General features: G+C 38.6%; 1 protein-coding gene across 7 annotated transcripts in view; it reads right to left on the bottom strand.

Moving 5' to 3' along the window:
- Nucleotides 1-18,453, bottom strand: part of SEC24B (SEC24 homolog B, COPII coat complex component) — a 50,804-nt gene extending 32,351 nt beyond the window's left edge. The window contains exons 1-9 of one of the 7 annotated variants that reach the window (XM_070757887.1): nucleotides 18,226-18,322; nucleotides 16,131-16,838; nucleotides 15,426-15,587; nucleotides 14,331-14,390; nucleotides 11,635-11,739; nucleotides 6,948-7,028; nucleotides 5,063-5,244; nucleotides 3,053-3,228; nucleotides 264-366 (exon numbers count right to left, since the gene is read on the bottom strand). In XM_070757887.1, the coding sequence (XP_070613988.1) occupies nucleotides 264-366; nucleotides 3,053-3,228; nucleotides 5,063-5,244; nucleotides 6,948-7,028; nucleotides 11,635-11,739; nucleotides 14,331-14,390; nucleotides 15,426-15,587; nucleotides 16,131-16,821 (1,560 nt within the window). In that variant the 5' untranslated portion in view covers nucleotides 16,822-16,838; nucleotides 18,226-18,322. Of the gene's footprint in view, nucleotides 1-263; nucleotides 367-3,052; nucleotides 3,229-5,062; nucleotides 5,245-6,947; nucleotides 7,029-11,634; nucleotides 11,740-14,330; nucleotides 14,391-15,425; nucleotides 15,588-16,130; nucleotides 16,839-18,013; nucleotides 18,080-18,225 lie in introns of those variants that run through there. The other 6 variants (XM_070757889.1, XM_070757888.1, XM_070757891.1 and 3 more) reach the window with 6 other exon arrangements.
- Between the last annotated feature and the right edge of the window lie 2,880 nt (nucleotides 18,454-21,333).

Consider the following 21,333-nt stretch of genomic DNA (forward strand, 5'->3'; position numbering starts at 1 on the left):
TTGAATTTTCAAACGGGTGTGTGTCTGAAATTTGTACCTGTGAATTTCTGGTAGGAGTCTACCAGAGAGCCCGACAGAACACAGTGGTATATTTTATAGCTTCTATCACTTAAAAACTATCACTGTACTACACAAAATTTATGTACATCTATAATATATAAATCAAAATACACAAAGATTATGTACTTCTATAATATATAAATCAAAATACATTTTTCAAATTTAGCTAAATAAACACTTGTAGCAATAAAAAACTGTTTTACCGTTAGATCTCTGAAAGGATGTAGAAGCAATCCCAAGGGAAGTTTTGCTTTGTTTAAAAGTGCGTCAGTGTGAGGAATATTTGTCAAAGTGCATCGAACCGAGCTAAAGAAAAATCACAAATACACCTGTCAATTATTTTGAACAATAGTACTGATTGTTTTATAGGGGGGGGGGGGATCCTAAATGTTCAAGAGCCACATTACAGAGATTGTCCAAAATCGCCACTTTAATAGCTTTCTATCTTGCACTAATTTCCCCCCAAAATCGCTCCCCCAAAAGCTTCCTAAGCCACCCCAAATAACTTCCAAAGTCTTCCAAACTCACCTCTCCTTTCAAAATGCCTCGTTTCTCCTTGCTGCCTTTAACTCCATTTGCCTTCGTTAGGACCTTGATTTGGGTGGCATAGGAAGCGGCTGGAGGGGCGATTTTGGGGGGAAATTAGTGCAGGATAGAGGGGTGATTTTAGCAGCGAGATGGGGTGAAGGAAGCAGCAGGCTAGGGGGGGATTTTGGCAGCAGGATGGGGCGACTGCGGGGAGCAGAGGAAGCGGAGGGTTAGAAGGGAAAGTGGCAGAGAAATTGGGCAGCTCCGGCGTTCCCCACCTCAGGTGCAAGCAAAAGGGAGCGGGGAATTCCGGCGGGGAATTCCCATTCAAGCAAATGGGAAATCCCGGTGGTGACAGTCACAAGGCAGGGCGGTAAGAGAGCCCACGGACCCGGGATCAGGCTCGTAAGACGGAAAGGGTTCTTAAGACGAGGCAAAGAAATCTTAAACCCCGGGTTCGTATCTCAAAAAGTTCGTATGACGAGGGGTTCGTAAGTATCACTGTATACAAGAAAAGTGGATTCGAAAATGATACGTCTTCTCCTGCCCAATCTATGACTTAGAAACATAGAAACATAGAAGTCTGACGGCAGAAAAAGACCTCATGGTCCATCGAGTCTGCCCTTATACTATTTTCTGTATTTTATCTTAGGATGGATATATGTTTATCCCAGGCATGTTTAAATTCAGTTACTGTGGATTTATCTACCACGTCTGCTGGAAGTTTGTTCCAAGGATCTACTACTCTTTCAGTAAAATAATATTTTCTCATGTTGCTCTTGATCTTTCCCCCAAGTTTTAAGGAAAGTCACATCCAAAGCTGTGAAGAGGGTGCTCTGACTATAGCATCCAACTGCTCCTTGAGGGAAGGACATTAGGGAAAAAAGAAGAGATGCTACCTAGGAAACAATCAAACAAGAGAGGAAGGTGTCCCCAGTAGCTTAATGGTTAGAGGGGGAAAAAACCTAGAATGGATAGTTCAAGCAGTTATAAGTGGCAGTGGGCAGCTTTGTACTTTCATCCAACCAAAATATGTGTACTAAATTCTTCTTTGCTCAGATGAAATCCCGTGTTTTAAAATTAAAAGTCATTAACTGATTTGACCTGATAATAAGCATTGATATCAATATTTCACTGAGAAATAGATAACAATGAAAAGTATTTTTTGCTGTTTCCTTTCACATGTACTAGCTTCCTATCTGACTTCACCATTTGTCACTTTACGGCAGTGGTCCCCAATCTATACGGCTTGGCAGCCTGGTAGGGGAGAGGGGAACCAGCCAGCTGCTCACATAAGTCAAGCCGTGCATGCACCCCAGACCACCGTTTGCACAAGTCTGTCTGTCTGTCTGTCTGTCTGCCTGCCTGCCTGCTTGCCTGCCTGCCTGCTTGCCTGCCTGCCTGCCTATCTATCTATCTATCTATCTGTCTATCTGTCTACCTGTCTATCTGTCATATCTATCTATCTATCTATCTATCTATCTATCTATCTATCTATCTATCTATCTATCTATCTATCTATCAATCAATCTATCTATTTGATTTGTATGCGGCCCCTCTCCGAAGACTCGGGGCGGCTAAACAACAATATAAAAAGACAATGTAAACAAAACTAATATTAAAAACAGTCTAAAGAACCCCAATTTAAAGAACCACTCATACATACAAGCATACCATGTATAAATTCTATAAGCCTAGGGGGAAGGGAAATTTCAATTCCCCCATGCCTGATGACAGAGGTGGGTTTTAAGGAGCTTGCAAAAGGCAAGGAGGGTGGGGGCAACTCTGATATCTGGGGGGAGCTGGTTCCAGAGGGTCGGGGCCGCCACAGAAAAGGCTCTTCTCCTGGATCCCGCCAAACGACATTGTTTAGTCGACGGGACCCAGAGAAGGCCAACTCTGTGGGACCTAACCGGTCGCTGGGATTTGTGCGGCAGAAGGTGGTCCCGGAGATAATCTGGTCCGATGCCACGAAGGGCTTTATAGGTCATAGCCAACACTTTGAATTGTGACTGGAAATTGATTGGCAACCAATGCAGACTGCGGAGTGTTGGTGTAACATGGGCATACTTTGGGAAGCCCATGATTGCCCTCGCAGCTGCATGTGCCAGCCACCCACTAACGTAGCCCAGTTCTGAGCAGGCCTGTGGTATTTGATTATATGGTCAACAAATATCATCCTTTGCCCCCCTGCAAAGGTATCCATACAGCAATGTTTCGCAACCTTGTCCACTTGAAGATATCTGGACTTCAACTCCCAGAATTCCCCAGCCAGCGCAGGCGCTGGCTGGGGAATTCTGGGAGTTGAAGTCCAGATATCTTCAAGTGGACAAGGTTGGGAAGCACTGCCATACAGTGACTAAATTTATTTTGTTAAAAAATGGAACCAGGCACATCCTAAGACCAATTTTTCAGAGAAATTAAACTGTAAGCATGCAAAAAAAAATTATCATCTTATACTTACTCTGGGTTGCAGTTCATTTTTTTCAGATCAGAATTCAGATTAGGCAAAGGAGGTGAAGTTGAAGCAATAGGTAGAATATTTCTCTCTTGAATAAGATTCAATGGTCTCAGACTCTCTGGCTGCTGTATCCCAAGTCCTCCCAAACTAGCTGATAGTTGATTCATGGTAGGATATACCTGAAAAAAGACATTTTTAAAAAAGTGTTAAAATAAACATTCAACCCTCTTCCTCACATTTTCCAATACAGTGATCCCCCGGGTATTGCGATCCCGATCATTGCGAAACGGCTATATGGCGATTTTTCAACCCGGAAGTCAAAACACCATCTGCGCATGTGCGCCCTTTTTTTCTATGGCCACGCACGCGTAGATGGCGCCGGGCAGATCAGCTGCTGGGCGGCTTCCCTGGGTCTTCCCCCTCTTGCTGGCGGGAGGGCGAGCGGCGGGCATCAGCGAGGAGTTTCCCCACCGCCCACGCAAACTCCTCGCTGCTGCCGTGCCCGCCGCTTGTCTTGTCCGCCGCCTGCCTGCCCGCGCGCCCGCCGCTCGCCCTTCGCCCGCCCACGCTGTTCGCTCGCGCCGCTTCCCAGCTGAGTCCTGAAGCGAATTGGCTTCAGGACTCAGCTGGGAAGCGGCGCGAGCGAACGGCGTGGGCGGGCGAAGGGCGGGCGAGCGGCAGCGAGGAGTTTGCGTGGGCAGTGGGGAAACCCCAATCTTCGGCTCCTCGCTGCTGCGGCGGAAGTAAAAACACCATCTGCGCATGCGCAGATGGTGTTTTTACTTCCGCAGCGCTACTTCGCGAAAAACCGATCATTGCGAGGGGTCCTGGAACGGAACCCTCGCAATGATCGGGGGACCACTGTAATATTTTCGATAATTTCAACTCTTTATTTTCTATGCCACAGTACTGGGCTGGATTCAGAAGACCACTTTAAATTGAAGCTCCTTTAAAGCAAAATATAAACATTTTGAATCCTCTCTTTTGCTAGGGAAACAATTATTTATGTACTCATTTATTTCATTAAATTTGTTACAGCTAGCTGCGTTGGTAGATTATGCTTATAGCAAAGAAAACCTTAACTGAAACTAGGATATTCAAAAGTTACCTGCTTTTACATTTCCTTTATCATCGCATAGAGGGAAAAATGCTTTTGTTTCGTTAGAAGCATGACTGTGATTTGTAAGAACGTTTATTACTGTATCTTTAGCTGGATAGTTACTTTAAAGAGTGTTTATAAAGACAGTGGCTAGTGCTCAGCATAATCGTGGGGCAGATTACGATGTCCAAATAAACAGGTAGAAACATAGAAACAGAAGACTGACGGCAGAAAAAGACTTCATGGTCCATCTAGTCTGCCCTTATACTATTTTCTGTATTTTATCTTAGGATGGATATATGTTTATCCCAGGCATGTTTAAATTCAGTTACTGTGGATTTACCAACCACGTCTGCTGGAAGTTTGTTCCAAGGATCTACTACTCTTTCAGTAAAATATTTTCTCACGTTGCTTTTGATCTTTCCCCCAACTAACTTCAGATTGTGTCCCCTTGTTCTTGTGTTCACTTTCCTATTAAAAACACTTCCCTCCTGAACATTTAACCCTTTAACATATTTAAATGTTTCGATCATGTCCCTCCTTTTCCTTCTGTCCTCCAGACTATACAGATTGAGTTCATTAAGTCCTTCCTGATACGTTTTATGCTTAAGACCTTCCAAAGTTGATTATTATTATTGTTATTATTTATTAGATTTAAAACATAAAGCATACATTTAATATGAGTCTGCGGAGAGGGGCGGCATACAAATCCAATAAATGAATGAATGAATGAATGAATGAATGAATGAATGAATAAATAAATAAACTTTTTCTTTAACTGACCTATACAAAGTAATTTTCTGATTCAAAGCATCCACATTATCAGCCTAATCATGCATAATGAAAAATTCTTTCTTATTCAATTTATTTGACACAAGCTTCATCATGGATATAAGGTTTTCAGGATTTCTAACCTGTGGATACTGCGAAAATCCAGAATTATATCCAGAGTTACTTGGTTGCGTGGCAGGAGATGGTGTCACATTGTCGTATCCTGGCTGAAGAGGAGGATACCCACAACCAAATGACTTGGAGACTTTAGACATTTGAGGAACAGAAGAATTAGGAGGTGGGCTACTTGCTGCAGAACATGTTTCTAAACAGGAAAAAAAGGTTCAAATGTCTTTCTTCTAAAACACAAGCATTCATAATACACTGAGCCAAATATAAAAACATAATACATTTATTATTAGCAAAGCTCTAGACTGACACATGTTATATATCATTTAATGAATACAATTTTAAAAAAGAATTTGATTCCCAATCAATGAAACAAATTCTGCAAATCTTTTTTCCAAATGGACACATTTGAAACAGTACTTTTAATACCTTTTAAATTATTTCAAACCAAACAGCCAAAGAATTGAACATTTTAAAAAAATATTTAATTGATGTTGACTTTACAAAGCTACCTATTTATCTTCATTCTTCATTTAATTGTACTTAAAACAAAATTATTTTAAGCTACATGGGATAAAAGTAAGGGTATAAATGGAATAAAACATCTGATTTGGGGTTCTATTTTGGCAATATAATAAATAAGCGTCTTTTACATCAGCCATTAAAGAGACACATCTTAGTCTGAAAGGAAAAAGTTTGATTTCTTGTTCATATTTATAAATTTTAGGGGCTCTATAAATGACCATCTTTGCAAATTTTAAAGAATGGAATGAAATTTGCAACTCACTCTGACAGAATAAAATGCCGGCAAACTTCCTAAATAAAGGTAGATCTAAATGCTTTTAATTTACTTTTCTCCCCCAACAGAAATCTGCCTCTTTCTCTCTCCCTCATAGCTGATAAGTAGTGTGAGAGAAAATTAGGAAATATGATTCTATTTCTGATGCTTGTTCATCTGCCATGATAGTTACATAAATAACTTACGCCTAGAGCTAGTAGCATTATACTTATGTGAGAAAGTCTTTATAACATGCTTAGTTCCTTCAAGAATTTGCTCCTAGATGGAGACTTCTATTTATATAACTTGGCAATAATACAAAGCTTTTTTTCCACATTCTTCTTCTAAGAGGTTTTTAAGTTCCTAGTTTAGCTTATACCCTGTAACGCTCTCTACATGGGGCTACCTTTGAAAAGTGTTCGGAAACTTCAGATCGTGCAGAATGCAGCTGTGAGAGCAATCATGGGCTTTCCCAAATATGCCGAAGTTACACCAACATTCCGCATTGGTTGCCGATCAGTTTCAGGTCACAATAAAGTGTTGGTTATGACCTATAAAGCCCTTCATGGCATCATATCAGAATATCTCTGGGACCGCCTTCTGCCACACGAATCCCAGCGACCAGTTAAGTCCCACAGAGTTGGTCTTCTCCGGGTCCCGTCGACTAAACAATGTCGTTTGGCGGGACCCAGGGAAAGAGCCTTCTTTGTGGCGGCCCCAACCCTCTGGAACCAGCTCCCCCCAGAGATCAGAATTATCCCCACACTCTTCGCCTTTCGTAAGCTCCTTAAAACCCACCTCTGTCGTCAGGCATGGGGGAATTGAGATACTCCTTTCCCTCCAGGCCTATACAATTTATGCATGGTATGTTTGTGTGTATGCTTGGTTTTAAAATAAGGGTTTTTAGTTATTTTAAATATTAGATTTGTTATACGCTGTTTTATTATTGTTGTTAGCCGCCCCGAGTCTACGGAGAGGGGCGGCATACAAATCTAATAAATGAATGAATGAATGAATGAATGAATGGATGGATGGATGAATAAATAAACTTCTTAGTGATCTTTCACCCAAATATTAACAAGCTTTATTTCTAACTAACTGTGAAACAGAACACAATTCACCTGGAAAGCCTCCACCTTCAAGAGAATCAAAATTGTTGAGAACAGGAGATGCGCTGCTAGTAGTGGAAGAGCTGTCAATAGCTAGAGAAAAAAAAATACAAACATTCAACTGATAATACTTGCATGCTAATAGACGCATAACACTATCTGCTACAAAACTGTATAGATCTTGCAGGGAATTGCAATCTATTGGTAATTTCATAAGTGACTAGAAAACCTACTTGTAAAGGACAGCTGAAGTCAATTGAACAAGTACATTAGCATCTATTCAAGTACACTAAAAAGGTAGCATGGGAAAAGCCAATTAAAAAAAAGCAATAATTTGAAATGTTAGCCTTGTTCATTTTTGTTTGCAAGTTTTAAGGTAGCATCTATATATTGTGTTTCTCCATTCAGAAACTTCTGATGAGAGAATCACTCGCAAAGATAAACAAGGGCAATAAAACTGTCAGACTTTCTACTAAATCTGCACTTCTATTCTACTAGTTTTTCTCATCATTCCTATCACCCACTTCCTCCCATGTTGACTGTATATCCTAAGATTTTTATTAATATTGCTTCTTCATTGCCTATTTGACCCTTATGACAATCATTAAGTGTTGTATCACATGATTCTTGACAAATGTATATTTTATTTTATGTACGCTGAGAGCATATGCACCAAGACAAATTCCTTGTGTGTCCAATCACACTTGGCCAATAAAAATTCTATTCTATTCTATTCTATGTTTTGGAAGCATTTGCAAATGCGTTGCCAATGAGAAAAACAACAATCAAGGACTTTTTGCAAAAGTTTTAGTGCATATTTTCTTATGTCATTATACATATTCAAATAACCTCCTTTACGAAGAGACATTTCATGGTCATGAAATACAAATACATTCTTTGATATTAAGGAGCTATAAAACAAAGACACAATGGTGTTAATCCATGCAGGAGTTTAGTTGCAATAAATGTGCAGCAAACAATGCACAGGCAGAGGAGCTCCAAAATTTTCTTTCATCCAATGAAAGATTTTTCTATTGAAGGAAAAATTTGGGCAGAGGACGGGGCCTTAAGACTATTGCAAACCATACTGTGCTCTTTGCTGAGTGTTGTTAAAGTGTAAAATATCAGGGACGATTATGTTCAAAACATTAAACTGTTCCATGTTCTTCCAGCCATTGGGTCCACAAAAACATGCAGAGAAAATTTGACACAAACACATGCCTAAAGAGGTTGGTGGGCTGTATACCTCAAAAGATTATGCTTTAAATCATAATTTCCAGCCGTTACTTGACTAATTATGAGAGAAGCATTCAACTCAAAGGTTGCTTTCTTATCAAGATTTACTAGGAAGTAAGTCCTATCGAACTCAAATTACCTTTACTACTTCCTAGAAATTTACAAAGATGCCAGTATCAGTGTCCGGTGTACAACACTTGTTTATTATACTGGGATATTTACACTGCTGTGTAGAAGGTGAGTCAATACTACCTGCCATTTGCCAGGTGGGTTTCAGCAAAAAGATAAAACTGAAAACCAAATTAAAAATTAGGTTTCAGTATCAACATTCCAATATTTATATCAGCAGATTTCCAGTTTAAAAAAAAACCCTAATACATTTGTAGAAAAATTCTCACACTGCATTGAATTCTCCCACTTTGTGCAAGCAAATGGATAAAATATTTGAAGTAGGAGAATCTTATAGCTATCCTACCTCAATTATGAACACATTTTAAAATTCATTTGTGCTTTTAATTCAGTCTTTCAATAATCTGAATAATAGAAGATGGAACACTATGCCTTTACTATACCAATGTTAAGAAATATGATTCCCAAAGCATCTAGGACAGAAATTTCGCAGTAGTATTTTTGATTTGTAAATAACTTGACTCTCTTAGCATCTACTATGTACATGAGATTGAGTATATTAAGCAAGTTGGTCAGTAATTAATATCAATTTTTAATTCTTTCAAATGGGTTGTGGAAATTAATTGCACTATACAATTGTATAAAACTGTCCCTACATATTAGCATCTGGCATTGGTGATTCATAGTACAGTATTTTATATGACATAAAACAAGGAAACGGACAGTGCCAAAACTTTTACATTCTATTATGAAAAAGAATAAACCTGTGTGTCAGTGAAGACAGAACAATTTTAGCTTAAGAACTGCACTGACATTTCAAAATCTTTAGGATATTATTGAAGGCACATTTTTACATGCTGCTGTGGTTAGCTCTGGCCCAGTTCCTGCCCCAAGGAATGTGCAGGTGGATGTGGGGGCCTGTTTTGCTCCTGATGGAATCTGCCGACGAAGCCTCCTCTGACCAAGGAAGCGTGAGTGACAGGGAAGAGGGGAGTTTGGCAGACAGCCCAGGAGGAGATCAGTCATCTGTATCATCCCTGGATTCTGAACAAGAATTAATGACACGTCCACGCATGCGTAGAGTGATGCATAGGAGACAACAACTGAAGGATTATTACAAGAAAAAATGAGGCCACCTGTGGTTGGGTGGGGCTGCTGTAATTAGTGCTACAGATAAAAGTGCAGCCTGGTGTTTTAGCCTCATGGCAGTTTATCTGATTCATTGTTTCGTCAAGATCGTGGTTTTTGTGCTGTTCAAGATTGTGCGTGGACTCTCTGGACTTTAGAATTGGACTCAATTTCCCAGTTATTGGGTGAGCAATTGGATTGCATTTAACCTGTGCCTTGTGTGTACCAGAAAATCCCTTTGACATTTAAAAAGGGAGCTGTTTCTGTTTTTCTGTTTATAAAAACCTCTGGGTTTTCCTTTTATCATGTGGTGTGTGTCTTCCTGGACTAATTACCCTGTAATTACGGGCGGTTGAAACACACCGGCAGAACACATGCTAAGTTGGCAAAATTGCCATATATATTGGGGCAGTCTATACAATACATTTACACTTAGGTGTATATGGTTTAACAATACTCTTCCATTTTTTAAAAAAATGCTTGTTTTAATTTTTTTACTTTAAAAAAGAAGTTTTTCATATTTTAAATTATGTTGGAGATACATTTTTCAAGGATAAAGTTTTTGTCAATCAAGTTTTGATTTCAAGCATCTTCAAGCTCCTTTTTCTCACATTTGTCTAAATTTATTAAAATTGACAGGAAAGGCAGTATGCAATGTATTGGCAATGGTTAATAATTTATCATATTGCAATGCTTGTTTGGCAGTAAGATGGAAAGGCTGTTTTCAGAATGGGAAAGTAATGTGTATTTAGTATTTGCAGTGATGCTAGAGGAAGAAAGAAAGGCTGTTTTTTTAATTTAAAAAATTCATCTCCAAACTACGCATATTTTATCAAATACCGTAAACCTATTTCTAATGAAGGAGATACTCATGTCTATAGCCACTTATACTGGAGTTAAGCTCTATTCACTTACATGTATATGTAAAATATGTATAATAATTCAATAATTACTTTACATATTTTACACATATCTAAAATAATTCAATAATGAAGCCCTGGCATCTTTTGTACAAATCTTTTCAACTCTTAAATGCATATTATTTAGGCTCCAAAATGAGAGTTTGTTTGAATTACTTGCACTGAAGAAAGAAATGGAATAATGCCATCAAAAGTGACAAAGTACTGTATATGATTGGTGGAATTTTAAAAATAGAATTAAAAATTAAATATATAAGAATAAATGATTATTTGAAGAATTATAAGATAGAATGAAATAGTTTATATTATAACTAACTTAGAAGTGTTTACCTTCTCTTTTTTCTGTATTACTAATATTTTGTTTATCTCTCTTTTTTTATATACAGTGATACCTCGTCTTACAAACGCCTCGTCATACAAACTTTTCGAGATACAAACCTGGGGTTTAAGATTTTTTTGCCTCTTCTTACAAACTATTTTCACCTTACAAACCCATGGGTCATCCCAGCATCCGCCGCTGGGATGACCTGCCTCCGGACTTGCCAGTGAAGCACCCGTTTTTGCGCTGCTGGGATTCCCTTGAGGCTCCCCTCCATGGGAAACCCCACCTCCAGACTTCTGTGTTTTTGTGATGTTGCAGGATAATCCCAGCAGAGGAATCCCAGCAGCACAAAAATGGGCGCTTCGCTGGCAACGGAAGGCCGGAGGTGGGGTTTCCCCGCGAGGGGAGCCTCAGTGAAATCACAGCATCACAAAAACACAGAGGTCCGGAGGAGGGGTTTCAAGAACTTTGGTGTTTTTGTGATGCTGGGATTCCCCTGCAGCATTGCAAAAACACAGAAGTCCAGAGGTGGTGTTTCCCATGGAGGGGAGCCTCAGGGGAATCCCAGCAGCACAAAAACAGGCGCTTCAGCTGGCAAAAGGGGTGAATTTTGGGCTTGCACGCATTAATTGCTGTTCCATTGATTCCTATGGGAAACATTGTTTCATCTTACAAACTTATAAGACAAGGTATCACTGTATATATATAAGTACATAACATTTTGAAATATAAAGAAATTCAATTAATAAGTTTAATATTAAAAATATAGAATTAAATTCAATAAGATCTGGTAACAGTTAGGGTTTTTTATATTCTGTATTAGTTAGACTTTTACGACAAGCGGAGCAATGGCAGCTCCTTAAATGTTTAATGTTGTATGTCTTTGTCCTTTTTTGAAAACAATAAAAATATATTTTTTTAAAAAGTGAAAAGTTAGAAATACTGGTGCAAAGCTAAAGCAGACCTGCTTCCTCATCCTCATCCTCCTCTTCCTCATCATCTGAACTTGATGACAAGGGAGTTGCTGAAGAGCTAGCTTGATTATTAACATATCCACCATACTGCATGCCTGTAAAAGTGGAAAGCACAAATACGGGAGTCAAACATACAGGAAAGGTAAGAAATTGAAAGCACGAATAAAAGCATTGAACTAACACCAATCCAAGCACAACAATGGACACTAACATGAAGAGCAACCTAATTAATAACCCCAGAGAAGTTCTCTTTATAGAAGTTAACCACCAGTCTGGAATGCTGTGCTGTTAGTAACAGGCAGAGAAACTTAGTACAGTGATCCCTCGATTTTCGTGGGTTCAAACTTCGCGAAACAGCTATACCACAGTTTTTCAAAAAATATTAATTTAAAAATACTCCGTGGGTTTTTTTCTATACCACGGTTTTTCCCGCCCGATGACGTCATACGTCATCACCAAACTTACATCTGCCATTGCTGATTGGCCGAAATCTTGGCCAATCAGCTTTGTCATCGCAAAAAGTTTGCCCGACAACGCTGATGAGCCGAATTCTGTCATTATTTAAGTGCTTTTACCATACTGTATGCTTTCAATCAAGTCACTTCTCTCTCTCTTTCTCTCTCTTTCCTGTCATTCTCTGCTTCAATCATTTTCTCATTTCTCTTTTTTCCTCCCCTTTTTTCTATCATTTCTCTCTCTCTCTCTCTACCTTCCACTCCCCCCCTCTTGCTCTTTCTCTCTCTCTCTCTCCCTCTCTCCTTTCCATCTCGCTCTGTCTGTTGCTCTCTGTGAGAACGCCTGTCCCGCCTCCTGCAGCCCCCCTCGCTGACAGCTGGGATGAAAGCGCTCTCAGCCAAGGCACTACGAGAGGGGTGGGGCGGGCATTCTCAAAGCACTCAGAGCGGCGAGCGGCCAAATGAGGAGGCCGAGAAGCCGTAGCCGCCAGCGCTGCTGCAGGAGGACTCGTGCCCCAAGAAAGCCGGTGAGAGGGGCGAATCGGGCGGGCGGGGGGTAGCGGCGAGGAGGCCGGAGGCGCTGGGTGGGTGGCCGACATTAAAAACAATCTTTGCCAGCCTCTGCACTTTCGGCGCTCCCCGCCTCCAACTTCAAGCCCTTGCGCGGCCTTGGAAAAAGTGTGCGCATGCGCAGATGGTGTTGTTACTTCCGCACCGCTACTTCGCGGAAAATCGACTTTCGCGGGAGGTCTTGGAACGTAAACCCCGCGAAAATCGAGGGAACACTGTAGTAGAACCGAACACTATTTACCCATCATTAGAGATTTTAAGAAGTCAACATTGTTTCTTAATTACCGAGTTGCATTGAGAAATCACTCCTCTTGATGTAGACGTATAAAACAGTGTTTCTCATCCTTGACAATTTTTAAGATATGTAGACTTCAACTCCCAGCATTGAATACTGGGTGTGGAATTTTGTGGGTTGTCCACAGAACTTAAAAGTTGCCAAAGTTGAGAAACACTGATCTAACCCCCACACCAGTTCTACAATTTTTGTTTATGTTGGTTTGTGTTGAATAGTACGGTTACTTTCAAACTATACTGTGCTTTGTTTTATGACTGAAAGCCATTGGGAGTTAATAGTATATCAATGAAAGGAAGAACAAATAATAAAAATTAACCAGCAATGTCAATCCATCAGTCTTGGCATAGAGATCCCAAGAATTTTTTCAAGTCCAATTATTCACTGTCTTAGAAGTAACTCACTACTAAAGTCCATCTAGTTTCAAAACCAGACAGCCAAGGACTTTTTGCAAGAAATCCTACGTAATCTCTCGCATCAAAATCTATTTCACAGCTTCTGAAGATTCTTCTCACTATCCTTCATTGTCCTCCCATCCAAAATGATACTTTAAATGGTGATTTTATTTTACATTTATATTTATTTGCAAAGAAAAGAAGTGAAGCGTTTCAGCAAAGCTCCAGGTGATTTCTTATTCAAGATAACCGAAAAAGTCTTCTTTGAAAAATTCCTAAAGAATGTAGGTGGATAGCCATGGATCACTGAACAGATCTGAATTATCCTTAAAGTTACATCAACTCAATGAATTCTATAACAGTAAAAGAAACTGAATCAGACAAATAACAAAAGCTTTAGTACAATATGAGGTGATATGGAAATAGCAGTATATATCTGGCCTTAGAGATGATCCTTGCTTTTTATTTGCAAGCAACAGCTTATAGCAATTGACAGTTTGGGAATATTGTGTCTACAAAATTAGTCCCCCAAAACTAAGGTATGTCTTATATTTCGGTGCGTCCTATACTCTGAAAAACATGGTAATTCTCTCTGTGCTATGCGCTCCTTGAAATCCTATTGTTGTACTTCCAAATTAAAACATTATAGCACATCTGGCCAAAAACAGCAGTAGGTACATGACTGTTACTATGTTCAAACAGGAGGATTAAAAAAGAAACCCAATGGGAACAAGAACGAAAGACATTTTCCAACTACAGCAATTAAAGGAGAGTAAAATATTCAGAACACTCAACAAACAGATTTTGGCTTTCACTTGAAATAACACAAACCCATCTGGGTTGATGTCCAAAAGCAAACATTTTAGATTTGAGCATGGTCCACCTGAAAATTTCTGTATTGTCTTGCCCGGAGCATTTTGTACATAGGTGAAAATAAATTTAAGTTTTGTAATTTAATCTGTTTTTATACTTACAATTGTCAAATATTTGTTTTGTTTTATATCTTGCTCTAAGCTGCTCAAAGTCACTTTGCACTGTGAGATGGGCAGAAAATAAATTTAATAAATGAAATTGTACATCCCCCTAAAAGTACACCACGCATTATAACAGTATTTAACCAAAAGAATCAGCATTGGAAAAACTTGATTCTGACTCTATAACTGCAACTCTGAGAAGACAAATGCTGTCTTACATTAATTGCAAGCTCTTATATTTTAATTTATATTATACTTCAGATCGTGCAGAATGCAGCTGCGAGGCAATCATGGGCTTTCCCCAAAATGCCCATATAACACCAACACTCCGCAGTCTGCATTGGTTGCCGATCAGTTTCCGGTCACAATTCAAAGTGTTGGTCATCACCTATAAAGCCCGTCATGGCACCGGACCAGGGTATCTACGAGACCGCCTTCTGCCGCACGAATACCAGCGACCGGTTAGGTCCCACAGAGTGGGCCTCCTCCGGGTCCTGTCAACAAAACAATGTTGTTTGGTGGGGCCCAGGGGAAAAGCCTTCTCTGTGGTGGCCCTGGCCCTCTGGAACCAACTCCCCCCGGATATTAGAATTTCCCTCACCCTCCTTGCCTTTCGTAAGCTCCTTAAAACCCACCTCTGCTGTCAGGCATGGGGGAACTGAGATATTCTTTCCCTCTCGGCCTTTACAATTCATGTATGGTATGTTTGTATGGATGGATGTTTGGTTTTACAATAAGGGTTTTTAGTTGTTTTAGTATTGGATTAACATGCTGTTTTTTGCTAGTGTTGTTAGCCGCCCCGAGTCTACGGAGAGGGGCGGCATACAAATCCAATCAATCAATCAATAAATATGTAGCATTTATTTATTAAATTTATATGCTGCCTGTCTCACTGTTCCAAGTGACCGTGGAAAACCTACAATAGTATAAATTACATAGATTATTTATATATTATAAAATCTTACAAATATTAAAATTACAAGTATATACAAGCCATACTAACCAATAGCTGTTTTATTAGGAACACAATTCCTAATTCCTAATAATGTATAATTTGGAACACATTTTTTTTTCCTGTTAAGCCAATTTCTGTACCTTCATGAAGAAAAGAATCTGATGACTGTGTAAGACAAGACGAAGCAATGGGCTTTCCTGTCTTCTCTACAATAGATGTTTTAACTGGAGAAGTTGCAGTTGAAGCCACTCCTTGGTTAGGTTTTACTGCCTGGATATTCTGATTTACATAATGTGGTGACCCTGAAAAATCAAACATGGGGAGTATATATTAGAAGGGATTTCTTATACTAATTTACAAATCACTTTCGAAGTGACAGCAATTGAACATTTCAAAAGAGATACAAAATAAAATTTTTGAAAATGGCAGGAAAAGAAGTAGGTAGATAATGGATTTAAAAGTTAGTAATAAAATTAGGGTCGTTTACAATAAGCCAATTAATATAGCTTGATAATTTTGTCTAAATCTTAAATGATAGAAGAAAAGCAAGCAAAGATGACAAATCCCATATTTATTAAAATCCTGTAAATAATTTTTATTCCTTTAAAGATATGGGTGATATAAATAGAGCAAACAATCTTGCACATAAGCCAAGGATTTATTTTAACAGCACCAAGCTACTTGATTTATATTATAGTTCAGAAAGAAAAAGCAAACTTGAGAGGAGGAAAAAAAAAGAAAATATGAAGCATCTTTGTAAAAACATTTGGCTTTCTTAGCTTGCACACTTTATTTACAACAACAGTCAATTCGTTTTAAGCATATTTGTATTCTCTGTGCAATACCTGTAGCCATTGTGTTGTTTGCTTCAGGAAGAGATCCTGTAAAGCAGCCATGATTCCCCTGAGCCAGCTGGAGCTCTGGAGCGCTCCACGATGCAGAAGTGTAGCCCACAGGAACGCTGTATTGTCCTATAGGTGGGACTCTACCTTGATTAGAATAAGCACCTGCTGCATTCAAATGGCCATGTGCCATCACAGGCTGGGCACTAGGCATCCGCCCATATGGATTGTGAGTGGACATAGGAGGATATACAACATTAGGGTATGCAGCACTAGACACCGGAGGCATGGGATAATGACTACAGGAAGCAACAAATCCCTGAGATGGAACAGAAGAGCTGGCAGAATGCAAGACGGAATTGTTGTAGGGACTAGTAAATGAAGAATATGACTGTGAAATGCTGGTATGCAACTGGGATGCAGGAGGTACTGTTCCTTGGAAAGGTCCTGGTGGTTCTGCATTATAAGGTGCTCTATTGTACAAGTGTTGTGATCCCTGTGAATTTAACATCTTCGGTGTCATATAAGAGACATTAGCATTTTGTGCTGGTACAGAACATTGGGGAGAATAATAATCTGCACCATAATAATTTTCCAGCTGTGAAGGAATCACTCTACTGGGCACTTGCGTGTAGTTTCCTGAGGGAGCTTTATAGTTTTGAGGATGGGATCCATATCCAGGGGAGAACTGCATCAGATTATGTGATAATCCTGAAAGAGAGATTACAGCAATTAAAAGTGCTTACACTTTAAAGGAAGTGTATGAACTCAAATATCATTGGGCATATCCAAAAAAAGTGGGAAGACACAAAAGTGGAGAAAGTCTATAGACGTAACCACTAAGAGCTTAAGCTAATTTGATGACATGTAATCAATCAATCAATCTAGAGAATGAATAATTTTGAAGTAACTTGCATAATGACAAATTGCAGCCACTGAAACAGTTAGTGTAAACATTTTATATCAGAAATGAGTGGAAAATAATCTTCTATGTAATTTTATAATTCTTCTTATAAACATAAATTATTAGATTTGTATTACATTGTTTTGCCACTATTGTTGTGAGCCGCCCCGAGTCTACAGAGAGGGGTGGCATACAAATTTAATAAATAGTAATAATAAGACGTACATGCTCGTTTAATATATTTCACTTCTTTTCAGTGGGAACTAGATATTTACAGAGTGAAATATAAAATATAAAAAACAAAATGTAAAGACGCTAACAAGAAATATTTAAATTATAATATAAATAAATTATAACCATTAGAGACAACACTGTCGTCTGGCGGGACCTAGGGGAAGAGCCTTCTCTGTGGCAGCCCCAGCCCTTTGGAATGAACTCCCTCCAGAGATACTTACTATCCCCTCCCTCCTGGCCTTTCGCAAAGCTTTGACGACTCATCTCTGGCGGCAGGCATGGGGGCCGTGAGTGCCGAGACCTGACTCTGGTCGATGTTATGAGTGGCTAGATCGGATGAATGTGGTTGACTGTGTCAGAATTAATATGGGGTTTTAGAATTTTTTAGTTTTTTGTAGTATTTTAATATTAGATTTCTACACACGTGTACTTATTTATTATGTTATATGCCACCCTTTATCGGTTGAAAAAGGCAGCATAGAAGTCTAATAAATAAACAAACAAACAAACTCGTGTTTCAGCCTAAAATTGATTTTTATCCGATAAACTGTTTTGTATATACTGTTTTATATATACTGTTGTCATAGACAACAGACACAGATATATAGATATAAATAACATGATAGTACTTCAATTTATTGTACAATTTATTTATCTTTGGAGAGGGGCGGCATACAAATCTAAATAATAATAATAATAATAATAATAATAATTAATAATAATAATAATAAATGCTTATTAAGTGTACCTTATGATTCTTGACGAACTTATCTTTTGTTTTATGTACATTGAGAGCATATGCACCAAAGACAAATTCCTTGTGTGTCCAATCACACTTGGCTAACAGAATTCTATTCTGTTTATTTTGAAGTCGGTGCCATAGCTGCCCTAATGTTCTGGATCACTGGGATGATCTATTCTCTAGGGGCTTCCCGTCAAGTTCAAGGTCCCTGTACCTACCCGAGGGAAACAAGTCAGTCGTCTACGACCAAAATTTCTCTTCCGCAGTCTATTCGCTTTTGTCAATCCGACCCGTCTTGTCCCGCTTAACCGCCCTTCCTCGCCGGGCCACGGTGTTTATTTACAGCTCTTCCTTCCGCTACCGTTTGCGGCGACGATAATGGTCGAGGCCCGGACGGGGCTTCCTTATATGCCCTTTTGGCCGACCAGAAGGAAACCGCTACCTCCTAAGCGTAAATCCGGAAGCTCCGCCTCAGAAAGCCAAAGAGCGGCGCCCATTGGTCTAAAACGTCTCCCAGGTAGCGCTGCGAATTTGTGGTTTTTGCTGGGGCTTCCTCGCGACCAAAAGATAAACAATCCCACGGCGGGTAGAAAAAAATATTTAATATCGGTGAGCGCGGAATTGGAGTAATGTTAGTATTTTCATAATGGTTGGTTTAATATGGGTTTATTGAATAAGTTATGAAGGGATGGCTTGACTCAATGACAGATAAAAGCCATAAATGGGAATGGCTGGGTTAATACAACGTTGCTAAGCTGTAGTTTTAACTACAATATAATGTGAAAGCATTGGGGGGGTGGGGGTGTTGTATTATGCTTGGCACCGGATAGTGATTGCATGGGCATGTAGTTTTCTTGGCAATATAATAGCAATTTATAAAGCAAAAGCCATTCATCGCTGCCTTCTGAGGTGATGTGCGCGCGCTTTTGTGTGTCTTACCTGTATAACTTCAGCACTAGGCTAATCAGGTCTGATTTTGAGCCGAGGTTGCTAGACGCTGCTACCTAAATGATCCTGGCAATTTGAATAAACAACAATTGGTTGAGTTCACACAACATGCTAAGTCACAATGTACTTGGTTTGCTTAGTAAGTTTTACTAAGACAGTGTTTTTGCTTACCTGGCTATGCTCAGACTAAATTACAATACCAACAATCATTTTTTTAAATTCAGTTTTGAATCAGATCAGGGGGAAAAAACTTTATTGAAGAAAGGTATTTTATATGAACAAAGAAAGGACAAATAAGTTTGTTTTTTAAATCACAGAATGATCATATAATCCTAATGTGTTATATATGATTTATATATGTGCGAGATATGTTTAAAGACCAAAAAGGGTCTTCCTGATTTTGGCAACTGTGAGGTACTGCAATAGTCTTTTAATAATTGTGTGTGTGTGTGTGTGTACACACACATACACATATACACATACATAACAGATTTCTAGAAGTCACCAAAGTAATGTACTGCTTCAGCACACTCAAAACTACTGGGATATTGATTGTCTTTTATTTTGTCCAGTGATTAGTCATTAGAATTACTATTTCTATTTATGTTGTGGTTACACCTCCAGAAATATCTTTCAAACATTATTTGAAGCACATAATTCTAGAAGAGAATATAAATAAGTTACATTTCTTGAGTCATTTAATAATTGTTCAATATAACAAAAATAAATTATTCCAGACAAACTGCATTGAATTGTTTTGTGAGATTACACACACATACAAATCTGCATAAAATTTTGAATTTAGTGACAAATCCCCTCTAAATCAGTAAACACTAAAAATAAGGAAAAGATAACAAGTGATTTCCCCTTATTTCAGTTTACAACACTTATTAACATAAGCTCTAAAAACCACATAATATAAACTATAAATATTTAATTTCCCTTTCTGTATTCTGTGTCGTATATATAGGACTATTCTTGCTTAAATTTAGAGAAGCTTCTGTATATACTCTTAGCTTCATCATTGCTGCTTATTTTTCAAGTTCTCAATCAAATATTGTCACTATTTCATTTTTTTTCCCTGGTGTTGTGCAATACAAGGACTCCTTGTGAAATCAAATATTAGATCTTATGTTTTTGTTAAACCATTCCGGCTTAAATACACTATTGAAGTATTAAGCAATTTAAAGTACAGCAGGCAAAATAAAATTCAGCAATTTGAACAAAAATAGAATACTCTTTAAAAGAGTATTAAAGTATTATTTCTAAATCCTTTTAAAGGGAGCTTTAGACTTTTAATGGAATGTTTCGTTTGAAACATTTTAAGCTCTTATTTTGCTATGCAGTGTTACCCTGAAATACTTACAAGCCCCTAAATGCATGCAAGTACAATTATAGCAGCTGCTTTCTTTGTTAATGTGGCCCATGGATTTGAATGGCTTGGCATGGCTGCTGCTGAGTGAGTAAAAGGAGAACTGCCCCCATTTCTGGCTTTGAAGGGCAGCTGCTCTATTAAGAGGTATGGATGAGCTGACCGGCTGCTAGCCATAGCTGGTGTGGGGAGATTTTATAACAGGTGTCCCATATTACAAAGTTCACAGGTGTTGGGGACTCAAGTGGAGAGGGGCATCTACTTTTAAGTTATTGTAGGATATACTATTAGTATAACAAAAAATTGGTCAAAGAGAAGAGGAGTGAAGAGAAATAGAGGTAAAAGATAAGTACAGTGATACCTCTATCTACAAACGCCTCTACTTATGAACTTTTCTAGATAAGAGACAGGTGTTCAAGATTTTTTTGCCTCTTCTCAAGAAAATATAAAAAAATATAGAAAATATAAGTGACCATCACATTTTAGAGACAGCTGCAATGGCACACTAGTCAAAGTTGGACAAAAGATATTATTATTTCTTCTTCCTCTTCTTCCTCTTCCTCATCTTCCTCCTTCTCCTCCTCCTCCTCTCTCTCTCCATATATGTTTGTGTGTATATAGGTGTAAATGTCTATTCTGGGCCAAAGTAGATACTAACTTGGTATCTGAAAGCTTTCAGGAATAGGAAGAAACAAATTCAGGTTTATTCCTAACAAAAGATTATATATTTTAAAAAATGTGAAATGAGACAGATGTTTCTAACAGTAATTGTTTTGCCTTTAAACTGAAAGCTAATAAATTACTTTCTAAATGTAGTTTTTGTTTCCTATGAAACCATCTGTTAGTAAATCCAGATGTGCTGACAATTAGCAAACCAAACTTCAAGCAGCTCTGTATAAATTTAGCTCACTTTCTCTTTAATAATGTGGTTACATTTTCTGGCACAATCTGTTCAATTTCGACTCAATTAAAAACACTGGCTTAAAAATGCATAATTGCCAAGTTG

The sequence above is a fragment of the Erythrolamprus reginae genome, chromosome 7, assembly GCF_031021105.1.
Source record: "Erythrolamprus reginae isolate rEryReg1 chromosome 7, rEryReg1.hap1, whole genome shotgun sequence".
In the NCBI taxonomy this organism is placed as follows: Eukaryota; Metazoa; Chordata; class Lepidosauria; order Squamata; family Dipsadidae; genus Erythrolamprus; species Erythrolamprus reginae.